Below are 17,115 nucleotides of genomic sequence, written 5' to 3'. Positions count from 1 at the left end.
AAAAACTACATGTAACCCTGGCATCAACAATGAACAAAAACATTCCTGTTGGCATAATTATAATGACTTCTAACTTCCTCCTTTTCAAAGCTTCACTTCAGTGTATGATCAAGAGAGGTTGATGCTACAGAGAATATTAACAAATACAGATTGATTGACAATATTTATACTTATATAATACATTGGGCTCTGAATTGTTGGTCAACACAAAGTTTTGGTTCAGTTAACAAATTAAGAATCACTGGTCAAGACTGAAAGAACAGTGACCAAAGAATCCCTGCAAATCAGTGTTTGTTCTGCTAACAGTGCTTGTGCGCATTGTTGTATGTCTATCCAACCCAGCAAGACAAGCAGGGTTTCTACAACAGCATGACTTTATCAACCTGCAATGAGAGCATGAACGCCCAAACTAAACGTCCAACTTGATGTTCAGAGATAGAGGAAGACATTTCTTTGGCAAATGTAGTTGCTTTTCTTGGCAACCAAACTCTACCAGTGTTCTATTATGTTTCTGTTTTCTTCCTCATGCCTTCAGTAATCATTCCTTCTCAAAGAACACTGGGTGGGTCCAGTTTCCTTATCTTTTACCAGCAGTTATATAACACCAGTTGTAAGTGCTGTTATTAACTCTTTCAGTGCCAAGAGTATTTTCATAAAGTACTCCCAAACTGCCAGGAATTTGCGTTTTTTTTATTTTTTAATTTTGTAATTTTTCATTCAAATAAATGATCTGATTGGGGTTTTAAACCCATAATACAGTTCTACCAGTAGAGAGCAACAAATCGACACATTGATGATCTCGCTGGCTCACTCGCCCCCTCCCAAACAGGCTCACGTCATATCCGGTCCTAACCGGATGTTGACATTTTTGACAATCGTTGATCAGGCTAAATTACGATGCGATACACGACTACGATGACTGATCGTCACCCAGACCAAAGAGAGTAGACGTGGACCTCTCCGTTCGCTTTTTATACCGTGTGAAAAACCGTGACTTTCCCTATTCTGGCCGAAAATCACCGGAGAAAAACAACGTGACCCGGAAATGAATTTTTTTTTTTACATCCGGCTCCGGGTGAGTCTAATGTAGTCAGGAAGCGAAAGTGATCATGAAAAATATACAGAATAGCGCGACCACAGTCAAAAGTAAAAACTCGGGATTTCTCGTGCTGGCACTGAGGGTACTCGGGAAAAACTCGGGATATGTCGGGGCGTGGCACTGAGAGAGTTAAAATACCAACTATAAAAATACTAAAATTGCTAAAATACAGAAAAGTAATGGTCATTAAGTTCATAAAGCATAATTTATAATAATTTCATGATATGAATAAATATTTGGGTCATAATTGATTTCATGTAAGGTTAAAAATGTAAAAACATGATGTGATTAAAACTTCTGGTGCGGAACAAAAGTTCCCTGTCTGTCAGTAGCTAATCTGATTTCCCAGAAGTTTTCGCCAGCTCTCGCATACAAACGTGGGGCGAGGAAACTTCTGGGCCAGAACCCTGGTATTTGTGGGCGGGATGTAACTTACGCTCAGAATCTGAGCGGACACGCCTCTTACCGGTCTGAGAGCTGTGCAACTCGTCTAAACAGTCCGACTAGAGGCAAACAGCAGTACACAACAATGGCGGCCGCAATTTCTCAAGGAGAAATTGCTTCCCGTCGCTCCTTACATGCAACACCCACTGCATGTGGATCCCGCCCCCTTTTCTTCATTGGCTGTAGATTTGAATTAGAAGGCAGTGGCCGCGCCCCTGCTGTCCAGGCTCTGAGGCCAACCGCTCTATTCTGTGGCAGTTTTCCCCCCCTCTAAACCACGTTAAATCCGGATAATGGAGCTGCGCCGCCCCAATAGGTTATTCTAGCACCTGCTCTACCCGTCACCATTATGCCGACACCGTTATTTGCGCATGGAGGTGTGCCCGTGGGCGTGTTGTTGCTATATCCCCCACATTGACATTCTCAACCCACACATGGGTACGGCTTGGGGAGGGGGGATAGTGGAATCTAATACCACCCGCTGGTTTATAAAATCACCCGCCAAGTGCACACAGACACTACAATGGCTTTGTGCGTTGGACCATGAGCCGTGTTGCCAGCCTTGGCGAGAAATAAGCAACCGCAGTCCGCAGGTCTATGAAAACAAAAAGAAGCAACTATAAGGCCACATGAGCACTTCAAACTACTAACTAGCTTTCATATCCCCTAAATATTTCAGCCCGGCTCGACTAATAATTGACAAATTAGACCCAGCCCAGCCCGTCAGTCATTTTTCTAAAGAAGCCTTATTTCTCATTAAATCTTGGTAATTCGTTAAGAACAGGAGTCATTCTACCCTATTCCAACAGTCTATATTTTATTTAAAAAACAGCTTGGAGCAAATAGGGCTATATAAATATACACTGCCCCACAACCATTTTAAAAATGATTATGGTTATTCTATGAAATATATGTTTCATAGAATAACCGTAATCATTTTTGCAATGGAGAAATCACATCCAATGTTACCTTCTACTGCCCGCTGCCTGTGCTCTCATAGTGTCTCATTTGAAGAAATAATCCAACATTTACTTTGAGGTGAAAAAGACATGAAGAAAGCTCAATAGTCTGAAGATGTCATGTTATGGTTTAAACTTTAAAGGGGGCTCTCTGCTGCTGCCGTCATGACAAGACTGATTGATTGATTTGACCTACTTTTGCGTTGCGCTGCCCTGTTGATTAATTATTTGGCATCAGCTGTGTAAGAATATATAACTATTTTAAATGGCTTTCATATACTCTTGGGGATCTGACTAATATGACAAGTTGCTTATTGTGAACACAATAGCCTACGCTACAAATTAATTAATATGTGAATTTATTTGGATGTAAAAAAAACGTAGACCCGGCTCAGCCGGTGCCGACGGGCCGGGTCGGGTCCCGTTGGGTTTGGGCTAAAATCTTAAGCACTTACATTTTTTATAAGATGATAGGATCATCTAGTGTGATTTTAATTTTGGCTGCTGTCTCGTTAAACCCATGCTGCGGGTGAATATTATATTATAGCCTATATTATATATATTAGCCTATATTATTATTATATTCCCCGCGTAAACGCTACGTTCATGACCCCCCAAAATAACCATATTTGAACTGGGGACCCCCCCATTTTGTTTGACTCGGTTCCTCAGATAAATATTGTGAAAATAGCAGATCTACAAGCTCGCCAGGCGTTGGGTGCTCCATTGTGGTCTCGACCCACAGGTTGAGAACCACTGCATTAAAAGCTCCAAGCAAGTTACATGTCTAGTATGTTGTTGACCACGTAATGTAATGTCTTCTTTGGTTTAGTGTTAGGCTTCTCCGTGGAGCGCGCACCTCATTGCATGCTGTCCAAAATAACAGATCTGTAAGCTGTCGACAGACATGACGCAGCGCCGTTGATAGCTTGTATGTCTGTTATTTTGGGTAGGTAGGCGACGCACATACGCATCGCAGCAATGTGTCTGGGTTTGAGAGGCTTTGATTGATGTAAACTTAAAGTTTAGCTCTGTTTGGGATTACTGAACAAAGGTGGATGATGAAAGATAACGGGGACAATATGGATGTAAGTTAACTTTAACTGCATCACTTCAGAGGAAACTATGGAGCTACTACAGAGATGTTTACACACCCCTGGAATCCATTAGAATGGTGGAAATAGAACAATACAGCCAACGTGAGTACATACTGTAGGCTATAGACCTTTCCTATAACTGTCCAATTTATTATACCCATGTGCTACTGTTTGTCTGTGTACCACGTAGGAGCGTTGTCGCAACATGATGTAATTAATTATTTGGGAGCAGCCGGTGTGTACCAATAGTATAAATATTTTAAATGGCTTTCATATACTATTCCGGATCTGACTAATATGACAAGCTTATTGTGAACACAATAGGCTACAAATTAATATAAAAATGTATTTGGATAAAAAAAAGAAAAAAGAAGGAAAACAAGCCCAATGTGGCTTATAATAATCAGACCAGGCAACAGTGCAGACAGGTAGATAGGCTAGAGCATATTGGATCAGGGATGACGGCTAGCGCAGTCTTCTCTTAAAGGCAATGGCTTCTGGCACGGTGATTGGTTTTATCATTGTAACGCCCAAACCACACCTATGCATAATGTAACAGGTAGCTCAGGTGTTTGGCGGGTGAGGGGGGTGCCATAGAATACCGAATTTTGCGGGGAAACGCCTCTTGCCTAGTCCGAAATCCGTAATTAGTGGTTTGTTCAAATTAAACCTGGAATAGAGCCCCACGTCATTACTGACAGGTGGTGCAAACAAACCTGGTCGACTAAGCTCTGTAAAGTTGCAGTTTGTGATATTGCGCTGCTAAAGTTATTAAAGACGTCTGAAACCAAGGACAGACGGTCAAAAAGACATTCTAAGGACTTAATAATATAATAAATAAATGCCCAGTCATCAAATGATTGGCTTAGGAATGCAAGAAAAACTAAAAAATATCCATGAATTCAAGTCTCCATGGGGTGACTAAACGATAGAGTGGCCAACTATCCCTTTAAGAGATAGATATGTAGTTGTATTTTTAAAATATATTATTTCTTGTAAAATATTTAGTTTGAACGCAGTGCTAGTGTGTAAGGTAAAAGGAGTGATCAAACAGTTCCATGGTGTATCATTGATGTGTTGTTCACAGATCCTGACAACACTGAGAGCAGCTCTGCTCCAGCTGTCTTCTGTGGAGTTGGTCTGACTCTGGGTCTGCTGGGCATCACTACTGGAACATTCCTCCTTGTTAAAGCTAAACATTTGGACTACAATTAATACTATTTCATTATGCTCATGGCGTTATCCTGTTTAGAATGATGAATAAGTAACTACTGTACCGTCAGTTATATTTGTAATATAGTAAACAGATGCACTCACACAGCTTAGTGAATATTTCACTATTAATTGACATATTTTCTGCTTCCATTTCAGTCGTGCTACACTGAGTTTGTGCTTCAGTTCACACTAATGGGTAATGGGGGGAGGGTGCAAAACAGTTAAAGTAGCCTTTATTTCATTGATAGTTTTTTTATCATCTTTATATTTTTATATGAAATATGTATTTTAATTGAACCCATAATTTAATTAATTTAACCTATATTTGTGGCTCTATTTGCAAAGATTGTAAACATGGCCTATAAAAGTTGAAGAATATGTTTTACATGATGAAATGTCAGAACAACAAATAATGTATTCAAATATTTTATGACAGTTCAGATATTTTATGATTATATTTATATATGATATTTAATTCACGTGGTGTAGTGGTGTTTGATCTGGTTTATTTTATATAACTTTGCATCTCCTGTAAAAAATTAAACAAATCATTGAAGTTAAAGTTTGTTGTCTGGACCTTAAGTAAACTATACACCAACTATAGACCTGAACAAAATCGCGACTCAAGGAAATTGTAACAGAAAAACTACATGTAACCCTGGCATCAACAATGAACAAAAACATTCCTGTTGGCATAATTATAATGACCTCTAACTTCCTCCTTTTCAAAGCTTCACTTCAGTGTACGATCGAGAGAGGTTGATGCTACAGAGAATATTAACAAATACAGATTGATTGACAATATTTATACTTATATAATATATTGGGCTCTGAATTGTTGGTCAAAACAAAATGTGGGTTCAGTTGAAACATTAAGAATCACTGGTCAAGACTGAAAGAACAGTGACTCAAGTATCCCTGCAAATCAGTGTTTGTTCTGCTTACAGTGCTTGTGCGCATTGTTGTATGTCTATCCAACCCAGCAAGACAAGCAGGGTTTCTACAACAGCATGACTTTATCAACTTGCAATGAGGGCATGAACGCCAAAACTAAACGTTCAACTTGATGTTCAGAGATGGAGGAAGAAATTTCTTTGGCAAATGTAGTTGCTTTTCTTGGCAACCAAACTCTACCAGTGTTCTATTATGTTTCTGTTTTCTTCCTCATGCCTTCAGTAATCATTCCTTCTCAAAGAACACTGGGTGGGTCCAGTTTCCTTATCTTTTACCAGCAGTTATATAACACCAGTTATAATTTTGTTTTCCCTTTATGGGGGTACGGGACAACAGCTATAGCACAACAGTGTGTACTAAATTAGTTCAGAAACTATATACATTTCTCCAAAATACACCATACACACAATCCAAATTACTTTGAATATAAAGACTAGGAAAGTCATAGTAATCTGATTGTTGGCAAGAACATATTTTTGATATTATTTGACCTTTCCTTTCCTTATTTCTAAGTACCCAAAGTGACTTTGGGTACTTAGAAAAGCGCTATATAAATCTGAGCAATTATTATTATTATTATTATTATTATTATTATTATTATTATTATTATTATTATTATTATTATTAACTTGCTTGCTCATTTCTCATAACACCATGATGCACCTTGACAACTCACCAGATTGAATTTATTTTATTATTCATGACCCCAAACTCTCTGAAAGGCTCTTGTCTGGTGTTAAGAGAGGGAAGTTAAAATCGTGGCTTCTGTACTGTAACTGATGTCTAACTTTGGGGGGCTCTAATAGAGAGATGCCCTCCATTTCACCCATTTAACACATTCAAACCAGAAGGTGTCGGTGTAGGAGGTTTAAAAAGAGAGAGCTTTTTGTTAATGATTGGCTCAGACAAAATGCAAACAAACAAATTCCATGCTGTTAAGGTACAAATTACAGTATCAGTCAGCTTTATGTTTTATTGTCTCAATTTAATAATAAAAACATTAATATATTTGTGATAGATCAAATCATCACTCTGGATACATTACTAATTATAACAAAAACATGTTTATACTAGATACTAAATAAAGACAAACACTTCACTAAGCTATATATTCATACAATAATAGAACATAAAAAAAAAAGAATAAGAGTCATCCCAAAAAATAGCCATAACAGTTGTTCAATAAGGCTTATAGCCACTATTGTCACCAATGCTATTTCTACCAATTGTTTCCTCAGTTCCTGGCGGCTACAACCCACAATTTACACAGTCCTGGGTAGATTAGCACTCCACTGAGTGCAATTTTGTAGTTCTCTATCTTTAGGGTATCTGCCCGTTTCCTGACTGCAGTTAATTTGGTTAACTTGTTTGATTCCTTGTTTAATAAAACCCACTGATGCACGCGGTGTTGAAAGGACCACAATGGAAACAAGCCTTCAGGCTTTCTTGTGTTTTTATACTTTTGAATTAATTTTCAATAAAGTGCTCAATCAATCAATCAATCAATAAATCAATCAATCAATCAATCAAAACCGTGTAACAAAACTCCACAAAGTGCTCTTTTATAACAGTTTTACTTTAAAAAGTGGTTTGAAGTTTATAAATTCATATAACAAAACTCCAAACTACTTGAGCTGTCACTGGTACTAAAATCTGTTCTATCTCAACAAATCGCAGGTACACTTACAGGTTCACATTATTGTTTTTTATTTATTTTCTCTCTCTTCCCCTTTCCCCCCCTGCCCCCTCATCTTCTTCTTCCCTTTATGGAAATAACAAAAACGATGACACTTGCACAACAACTGATTTCATTATGTTCTATTTTACACCTGTAAACCTGTGATGTGACAATAAAGCTGATTCTGATTATCAGCAGGGGAAAAAATAAACAAAAAACTAAATAATGTAGGCTACTATATACAGCTATACACTATTTGATAATATCAATAGAACATTATCTAGTTTTGCCCTAATAATGACCAAAATCCCATTTACATCTGGCCATATTACAACACCCCGGCTGGGTCATACCAAAGACTATAAAAAAGGGACTCAATGCCTCCCTGCTTGGCACTCAGCATCAAGGGTTGGATTGGGGGTAAATCCCGGTGACATACTAATGTCATGTCCAGGGGGCGCACTAGTACATCATGGCTGCCTCACGCTACAGAAACAGGAGATAGGCTCCTGCCCTATGGGGCCATATGACTCGCCAAGGCTTTACTTATAATATAAGTGCTGTTGTAATATTATTACAACAGCATATTATGATTCTTCAGAGCATTACAATAAGACCACCTCACATGCACAGGTTACAGTTCTGGTTCTGAAGCTTCATCCATCCCTCCAGTTGGAAGGAGTTCTTCAACAGGACCTGAAGCTTCATCCATCCCTCCAGTTGGAAGGAGTTCTTCAACAGGAACCAACACCTGATCTGTTGAAATCGGTTGAACATGATGTTTTTCTAGAATTGTATATATAACACTGCTGAAAGATTTTTTTTAAAACATAAAATGTAACCAGCAAAGTATTAGAGGATCCCTTTTTCAAAGGGAATCCTGATCATGATATGTAGCAGCACAAAAAAAACATGTTTTAAGTTAAAACTTTACCTAATTCAAAACACTAACATCCTCAATTTTGCCAGCTGTTACTTCATAGTAGATTTAGAACTAGTAGATTAATTAGTGAAGGGTTTTATCTTATCTAGGTGTCATTGTGGTCAGTCCTTACCTTGGTTCAGAGTGATTTGTGCTGCAGACTTTTTCTTGCAGTAGATCAATCCAGTGAACACAAAGACCAGGCCAAGCAGCAAACCAGTTGATCCGACTACTATTTGATTCCTGTCCGACTCAGGAAGGGAGGAGTCTGAAATGTTCACACAAATCTTCTCTTAGAAACGACTCATATACTGTTTAGTAAACTACACCGTGCAACTTCACCAACTCTTAATTTATAATTTTGGATATTATTTAATGCAGTAACTCATGAGTTGCACAATTTAATGTTGTTGCTCATACAATGACAATAAATGAATTCAGTTGAATTATACTTTGTAAACATAAATGATAAAACACCCTCACCCCAGTGTTGAAACATTGGCTCAGTGAGGCTGGGGTGTTCCACCATGCAGGTGATTGTCTCTCCTGATGTTGGAGTGTACTCCAGGAAGGAATGGAATTGATAATAGAAATCTCCATCAGACAACACCTGAGAGGAACTGAGATCTGTAGTGATTTCCTGGCCGTCTCTCAGCCATGTGACTAGGATTTGTTTGGGGTAAAAGTTGTATGCACTGCACACCAGCATGGATGGATGTCTGCCACTGGGCAGCTTCACTGATTTCACTCTCATGTTGGGTTTAGCTGTCAGCATATCTGGAACAAACAAGTTATGATATAGAAGCAATTTTTCCGCCCCCTTGTATGCCAAGATGTATTCTATGCATAATGAAAACACATATGATTATTTTCCTCATTACCTAAAGTTGTTTTTAGCACTGGCATGTTGTTACGGCACAAAATGATCTCGTTATGTTTTCTAAGATGTTTGTCACCAGGATTGCTCCAAGCTTTTGCTAGTATAATGCCTTTGGCTGAGTGTCCTGTCCAGTTGCCTTGGGTGCTGTTGAACGTCATTTGAATTTCTTTGTTTAACGATAAACTTAATATATACTCAACATCATGACCTTTGATTAAACAGTAAGAAGTTTGCTGAAAGAAATTTCCATTTGAAGAAACTGTAAAGGAAGGACACATATGTAATGATGTCAGTTATATTAAAAATGAAAACATCAAATCCAAATTTGTAATATAGTACGTATAGCCAAATATATTATTTATCTTAACTTAAAAAGAAATTCTGCCATTTAATATTTCATTGATACATGCAAAGTATGCCACTCACCCAGACTGAGAAGAGAGAAAGGAATTAAAAAAGAGAAATTCTTGAAATACATGCTTTCAGATCAATAAATATCTCCAATGATAAACTTTCTATGTTAGATGTTAACTTGCGAGCTCAACACTGACGATGAAGCAAAAACAGGAAAATGAATTCAAGTTGTAGCAGTCTCACAACAGGACTCCGCCTTTAATGTGACAATAACATACACTCATCACTATTGAGGTCTAAATAATAACAATTAATGCAATATGTTCATTTGATCATAATTAATCATAATTATGTCATAATTAATTACATGTTAAAGCTGCACTATGTAACTTTCCTATTCTACCCCGGATTTGAACCCTATTTCTGGTGCAAGTGATGAAATATTTTGTATATGTATTTTTCCTGAGGAACCATTAATAACAACAACTAATGCAATATGTTCATTTGATCATAATTAAACATAATTATGTCATATTTAATTGCATGTTAAAGCCGCACTATGTAACTTTCCTATTCTACCCGCATTCGGATACTATTCAAATCCGAACCCTATTTACGGTGCAAGTGATGAAATATTCTTTGTATTTCTTACCATTGAGCTAGAGCCTGTCTGCTTGCTCAGGGGATAAACTGAACCTTGCCCTTCAGGTCAAAATTCATGTCAGATCCTGTGTCTAGGTGAGACATTTACGTTGATTATAGGTTCTTGGTTTACCTATAGATTACTATTTCTATGCATTTGATGTATTACCTCATGTTTAGCTAAATGCCGAAATTGTACCAAGTTTCACGCTTTTATGAAAAAGTTAATGATTCACCTAATATTTGGGACAAAACCACCAGACTAATGGCATTTCAGGCTCTGAATAAGCTACTATTTATGTTGTGTTTGTGCCCTGTATTGTTTTTTAATTAGATAAAGTATAAATCATTTAAAAAAAACTGCTATCATTAATCCGGCACCAGACATTGGCTTATCAGTACAAGTTTTAAACAATCCTCTTAAGTTTTCAGTAGGCTCTGTGAGAACGAGAAGTGAGTGAAACATGTCTAAAATAATTTAAAACAACAAGGTGTTTTTTCTTTGGCACTGTACCAATACACTATGCCTTCCACAACACTGGTACCTCTTCCAGGCACAGATATATTAACAAAATGAGGAAAAACTACAGCTTTATTTGCATGAACAACTTCCTGTTGGCACCAGAATGAGATTAAGTAATAACTTCCTCCTTTTCAAATCCTCGCCAAATGTACGTGTGAGTTAATACAGTAGATTCTGCAGCACACTTCAACAAGACAATACAATGTACGTTGAAATGATTCTCCTTTTTTCTGGAGCTTTTTGCACCTGTCAACAAAGTAAGTACATGAGTATTTCATATCCTATCTTATGTAGTTTGTACAAGTGATCAAATGTCCTCCTTTCAGTGATGATCAGGAACAAACAGAGGTGGGTAGAGTTTTTTTTTTTTTTTTACAAGTTAGGCATTTAGCAGACTCTTATCTAGAGTGACTTACAATAAACAAGGTCATTATAATTAATCATATAAATAGAACGCAGAGAGAACAGTGTAGTGCCTAAATAAACAAAGGTGATAAACAACTAATCCAGCATCTGAGGAATGAAAGTCAGCAGTAAAACAGAATTTGTGTGTGTGAACGAGAGGGAGGACAGTGGAACGGTGAGGGTGCAAGGAGTAGTGGTGGTGAAGAAGTTTAAATACCTGGGCTTAACTATCCAAAGTAATGGGTAGTGTGGAAGAGAGGTGAGTGCGTGCGTGCGTGCGTGCGTGCGTGCGTGCGTGCATGCATGCGTTCGCATGCCTTGGCTGTGCCTAATGACCTTTATCGCATGACGGATTAAAGAAACGCATACTGTATGAACAATTCTGACTCAGTGGGCAAACTGCTTAAGAGCTAGTTTAGAAATTAAGTTGTGAATTCTTCTCTTTCAGCAAGTCATGTACTTCTACATCACGGTGGTTGCTTCGAGACTGGTGATGCTCTAGTCTCTGTGACACTGGATGGTGATGAAGTCTACTATGCAGACTATAAGAAAGGAAAGCTAGAGTGGGACTCTAGGTTCCCATCAGCTATACGTCCTCCCTATGCCTACCTTGAAGCGTACGAAGCCAATCAGTACTGCCCACATGACAAGCACAACTGGGATGATGTATCTGTGCCTTATATCAAAGGTAAGTCACGTTTTTGAACCAACAGGTCTCATTGATAATACACTTTAGATGTACGACATAATTTCTATTCTAACTATTTTATAAATAATTAAATAGCTAAATAATGTATCTTTCACCCTGATGTAACCCTCAGAAGCCCCTGAAACTGTGATCTACACCAAAGATGAAGGGATAATGGGGGTGGAGAACACTCTCATCTGCTTTGTCAACAACTTTTTCCCTCCTTCCATCAAAGTGAAGTGGACCAAGAATGATGAGGAAGTCACTGTAGAAGATCCTGTTCTCTCGTATTTACTTAATCCTGATCTGACCTATCACCACATCTCCACCCTGACCTTCACCCCCCAGGAGGGAGACGTCTATGCCTGTACTGTGGAGCATGAAGCTCTGCAGGAGCCTCAGACCAGGTTTTGGGGTGAGAACCTTACAAGTTCAAAGTTTTATATAATGTAATAATAAAAATATTATTACTATTATTATTATTATTATTATTATTATTATCATCATTATTGTTATTGTTATTTTCCAAATTAGAGTAGCCAATTTAGTTGTTATGCCAATTAACCCTTCTCACACATTTCTGTGTTGCCACTGCTGTTATACACTACTGGCTCCTGCCGGTGAGGTGCCCTCACCGAGAGGATGTAGCGCCTCCACACTACTCCACCCTTTCAACATTCCCCACCCCAGCCTGTAAAAGGCGCTAATGAAGCAACCGTCCCCGCCCAGCTTCCCTATCCCGAACACGTATAGACACTAGGCAAACCCAGATGCAACGCAGTGAATTCAAACTCCTAGACTCTGCGGTGTTGAACATTTTACTTTACACCTGCACCCCATGAGTGCCCAACCAGTTGATGGCCAGTAATAATTTATACGCAAACTAATGCTTTCGATTGTCAAATAACCATTTCACGTTTAAATGTCATATTGATGGACAAATTTAATCTAAAAATCTTTAATCTAAAGCCGCACCCGTTAACCATTACCCGTGATTTTCTACACATTACCCGTTAAATACGGATAAGGGAGCTGGCGCTGTCCCTAAGCGCTATTCTGCACCTGCTATACCCGTTCTCCATTATGCCGACCCCGCTATTTGCGGGTGGAGGCGTGCCCGTGGGCGTGTTGTTGCTATATCCCCAAAATTGTTATTCTGCCCACACACCTTTGGGAAAGCGCACAGCGGACTCTAAAACCACCCGCAAGAGCGCACAGGCTGCAATGGATTCCTGAAGACGGCCAGGATGCACAGCACGCACCTCTCTCTACTAGGCTACTATTGTGAACAAATCTCTGTGATTATAATGTTCCTATAATCAGCGGAAGGGAGGGTGTCAATTCCTTGTGTCAATTGTGTTAATATAAGATGATAGTCTATTAAAAGAAGACAATTTGTGCGTGGCGCAATGCAATGCTTTCCAAATTACACACGTCAGTTTTATTCGATTCGATTATGCAGGAAATAATGAACTGATTACAAAAATATAAAATTCTCTCTAATCAGTCACATTTAGGTGATACTTATGTCTATCAAATATGGTTTTATTGAAAGGCAATCAAAGTTCAGAGCTTAGAAACCAAACATCAGGTGTATGTTTCCATGTAAAATCCTTACTGTGTGCTGTTGCGCACAGGACCTGTGTTGCCAGAATTTGCGAGAGAAATAAGCAACCAGGTCTATGAAAACAAGGCCAAAAGAAGCGACTATAATAGGCCACAAGAGCACTTCAAACCTATCCACAAGTTTCCTAGGGCATTGTGGGCATCACTTCCTCTCGATTTCATTTAAGGATAATTCCTTTTAACAGGACGTTCATGAAAGTCGTTGCGGGCTTGTTTCCAATGAGGGCCTGTGAGCAATTAGGGGTTAAGAGTCTTGCTCAGGGACATATTTCATTTCATCGACACATATGCTGGCGTGGCCTGGAATCGTACCTGGGGCAACCAGGGCCTCTGGCTCCCTAGGCGGGCTCACTAACCACTCAGCTATGGCCGCCCCCATATGCTGATATCCTGATCAAATTGACAGGAAGTGATGCCCACAACGCCTTAGGAAACTTGTGGATATATGTCGTCCATTAAACAATGTGCATATTAATATATATGTTGGCTATTTGAAAATAGACGCTCTACAAGCTCACAACCGTCCTGCCATTATTTACAAGCAACTTCAGAAAAACAAGCCCAACTAGAAAAAGTGCTCCTCGGAGCACAGGTCTCCGCCAGGTCAGGTAGGCTATTGTGGCCTCCTGGTGGCGCTATAATAGGGCAATGTTCAAGGGTGGCATTTGTTCCTCAACGTAGTGCAAATGTGCGTGGAAAGTTTCACGGCAATCGAACGCTGCGTTCATGATTTGCAGCATTTTGTTCCAAACGGGCCACTCCTGCAAACTTTAGATGTTAATCTTAGATCCGTCTTGATTACATGACTATAGAGATCATGTCTACCGATTTGCGTGAATTTTGGATACAATCTGAAGGAGTAATATCAAAACAATTGTTTTATACAAGTCGGCCTCCTGGTGGCGCTATAAAAGGCAGATGTGAAAAATGCAGGGCAAAGGTTTTTCCTTTGTCTCTAGGGAGTGCGCATACAAAGTTGTACACAGATCGGTGCAGTTATAGGTAAAAACACGAATCGGCCTGCTATAGCGCCACCATGAAAAATTTCAAGTGGCATTTCTTCCTCTGCCTAGTGGGAATGTACGTGCACAATTTCACGGCAATTGCAAGCTGTGTTCATGATTTGAGGCATTTTGCTGAAAACGGCACTCCTGCAAACTTTGGAAGCCATTCTTAGGCAATCAGGATGGAATTTGAAAAATCTGAAAGACCCATTTCGTTTAATGACTATAGAGATACTGTGTACCGATTTGCGTGACGTTTGGACAAAATCTGTAGGAGTACTCTCAAAAAATGTGTTTTGCAAAAAGCGGCCTCCTGGTGGCGCTATAACAGGCCCATGTGAAAAATGTGGGGCAGAGGTTCTGAATTGGCATCCAGGTCACAGACGGACGGACGGACGGACGGACACACACGGACACACGGACGGACGGACGGGGTGGAAAACATACTCTCTCGCCATGCCTTTCGGCCTGGCGGAGACAATAATAATCAGACCAGGCAACACTGCAGACAGGGAGATAGGACAGTGTATATTGGATTGGGGATAATGGCTAGCGCAGTCTTCTCTTAAAGGTAATGGCATCTGGCACGGTGATTGGTTTTTATCATTGCAACGCCCAAACCACACCTATGCATAATGTAACGGGTAGTGCAACTTTTGCGGGGGAACGCCCCTATAGTCCTAAATCCGATATTAGTGGCTTTAGCAACTTCGACCTGGAATAGGGCCCCAAAAGCCTAATACACCCCCCCCCCCCCCCCCGACCAAGGCAGAATTCCCCTTTAGCCTAATGGATGTTTGGCCCTTGCTTGGATGAAGAGATACATATTGTCACTGCCGGGATGAAACCTTGTATCTCCATACTTAAATGTTTAACCTTTTTTTTAAATACATGAATGCCCTACACCTACATATTGCCATGCGATGCTTTGTGCCCTTATAGATTGGCTATTTCATGAATTTCTGAGTTTGTCTGTGGGTTTTATAAATATTTAACTAATGAAAAGTATTAAAACAAGCTTATGACTAAAAAAAAAATACATTGGATCCATTGGAACACAAAATTGTTTTAATATTTATTTTACGTTTCCTGAAAAGTAACATACGAGGTTTCTGCCCGACAGCGACGATATCTAAAAAGTCCATTAAGTAATAATGTTTTTTGTATGTATGTAATTTAGTATGATCAAAGGTGTGATCAAACAGTTCCATGGGGTTTCATTGATGTGTTGTTCACAGATCTTGACATCACTGAGAGCAGCTCTGCTCCAGCTGTCTTCTGTGGAGTTGGTCTGACTCTGGGTCTGCTGGGCATCACTACTGGAACATTCCTCCTTGTTAAAGCTAAAAAATGAATACTATTTCATTATGCTTAGGCCTAATGCTGTTTTGAGTGATAAATAGCTCTAAGTGATTTTTTTTTGTTTTGTTTTGTTAAAATAAGTGTTAAATAGTTCAGTAACACAGGTTTCCCTGAGTCTCTAGCTCTTTAGCAAACAGAAAATACATTTTTCATCCCACCAGCAGAGAGAACACATACAAGATACAGGATAAACAAGTGTAATTAGAAGCAATGAAACCCCAAAAATGAGCAGATGAAATTGGAGCTGGAACACTATCAAATTGAAGCTCAAATCTCTTTCCTGATTGGATGAAATTGGCAAACCACCTGAACCTTGTCTGTTTATCAAAGTGCTGGAGAGACAGGCAGACCCCTGTTACTGAACAAACACTCTATAGCAAGTATATGATCAGAATAGAGCTTTAACTTTTTGACCCAAAAAAACAAAAACAAAAATCTTCATTTATTGATGTTTTTTATTTTTTTATTCTTCGGTTTTAAATATGTATTTAAATTTAACACAAGTGTTGCATTGCAAATTCATGGCTTTGTTTGCAAAGATTCCAAAGATGACCTATACAAGTTAAATAATATTTTTTACATAATATAAAATGCCAGAACTACAAAGAATGTATTCAACAGGCATTTTATGACAGTTCCTAAACGGAATCTTTACCACAGGAAGTTGTCCAACAGTACTTTAGTTTATGCACTTCTCTGTAACTTTGAACTGGAATCTTGTATGAACTGGTGTTTGATTACAGTATGACTTCAGTTTAATCACACAAAAAACAGCAATACATTAATTTCCTAAAAAGTAGCTAAAAATGGATGAATATAAACAAATATTGTGATTAAGCTGGAAAATACTGCATCTTTGGAGTTGATTCTGTCCAACTTTAGGTGAACTTTGTATCTCCTATAAAATAAAACCAATCCTTTAAGTTCATGTTTGTTGTCTGGACCATATACTGTACACCAACTATAGACCTGAATAAAATCTCCACTTGAGGAAACTGTAATAAGGAAAACACCTAAGTATTAATGTCTCACTATGGGAAAAACACCTAATAATTGATGTCACACTGCTGTTGAGTGCAACCCAGAATGTGATGTTGTTGGGTGACTGAGAATGAGGGAAAAATACATCTAACCCTGGCATCAACAATGAACAAAACATGATCCTGTTGGCAGCATCACAACCACCTGTAGCTTCCTCCTTTTCAAAGCTTCACTCCAGTGTACGAGAGAGGTTGATACGGCAGAGAAATATACAGATTGATT

At 38.8% G+C, this 17,115-nt stretch overlaps 3 protein-coding genes across 5 annotated transcripts in view; 1 reads left to right on the top strand and 2 right to left on the bottom strand.

The window, feature by feature from the left end:
- Positions 1–17,115, bottom strand: part of LOC308098723 (cytoplasmic phosphatidylinositol transfer protein 1-like) — a gene marked incomplete at its 5' end in the record, with an annotated part of 188,967 nt that overhangs the window by 119,062 nt on the left and 52,790 nt on the right. The window lies entirely within an intron of this gene.
- LOC308098728 (SMH class II histocompatibility antigen, beta-1 chain-like) overlaps positions 7,566–17,115 on the bottom strand; it is a 42,551-nt gene continuing 33,001 nt past the window's right edge. The window contains exons 1-5 of one of the 3 annotated variants that reach the window (XM_080447156.1): positions 9,671–9,790; positions 9,250–9,507; positions 8,852–9,145; positions 8,502–8,636; positions 7,566–8,202 (exon numbers count right to left, since the gene is read on the bottom strand). In XM_080447156.1, coding sequence (XP_080303282.1) covers positions 8,081–8,202; positions 8,502–8,636; positions 8,852–9,145; positions 9,250–9,406 — 708 coding nt within the window. In that variant the 5' untranslated portion in view covers positions 9,407–9,507; positions 9,671–9,790 and the 3' untranslated portion in view covers positions 7,566–8,080. Of the gene's footprint in view, positions 8,203–8,501; positions 8,637–8,851; positions 9,146–9,249; positions 9,508–9,670; positions 9,791–17,115 lie in introns of those variants that run through there. The other 2 variants (XM_080447155.1, XM_080447157.1) reach the window with 2 other exon arrangements.
- On the top strand, positions 10,911–15,920 carry LOC308098738 (H-2 class II histocompatibility antigen, A-Q alpha chain-like). The gene is made up of 4 exons (XM_080447169.1): positions 10,911–11,024; positions 11,621–11,860; positions 11,994–12,275; positions 15,729–15,920. Exons 1-4 carry the CDS (start codon positions 10,970–10,972, stop codon positions 15,842–15,844), a joined length of 693 nt encoding a protein of 230 aa, XP_080303295.1. The 5' UTR covers positions 10,911–10,969; the 3' UTR covers positions 15,845–15,920.

Source organism: Gymnoscopelus braueri (assembly GCF_963280865.1).
Source record: "Gymnoscopelus braueri genome assembly, chromosome: 13".
Lineage (NCBI taxonomy): Eukaryota > Metazoa > Chordata > Actinopteri > Myctophiformes > Myctophidae > Gymnoscopelus > Gymnoscopelus braueri.
Note: the sequence above shows the minus strand (reverse complement) of the source record. Positions and strands in the feature narration are given on the sequence as shown.

Bases quoted from the DNA above. Each gene is read 5' to 3' on its own strand.
- LOC308098738 (XM_080447169.1), top strand. From the start codon at position 10,970: ATGTACGTTGAAATGATTCTCCTTTTTTCTGGAGCTTTTTGCACCTGT. The intron at 11,861-11,993 runs GTAAGTCACGTT...TGTAACCCTCAG, and splicing joins ATCTGTGCCTTATATCAAAG to AAGCCCCTGAAACTGTGATC. The intron at 12,276-15,728 runs GTGAGAACCTTA...TGTTGTTCACAG, and splicing joins GCCTCAGACCAGGTTTTGGG to ATCTTGACATCACTGAGAGC.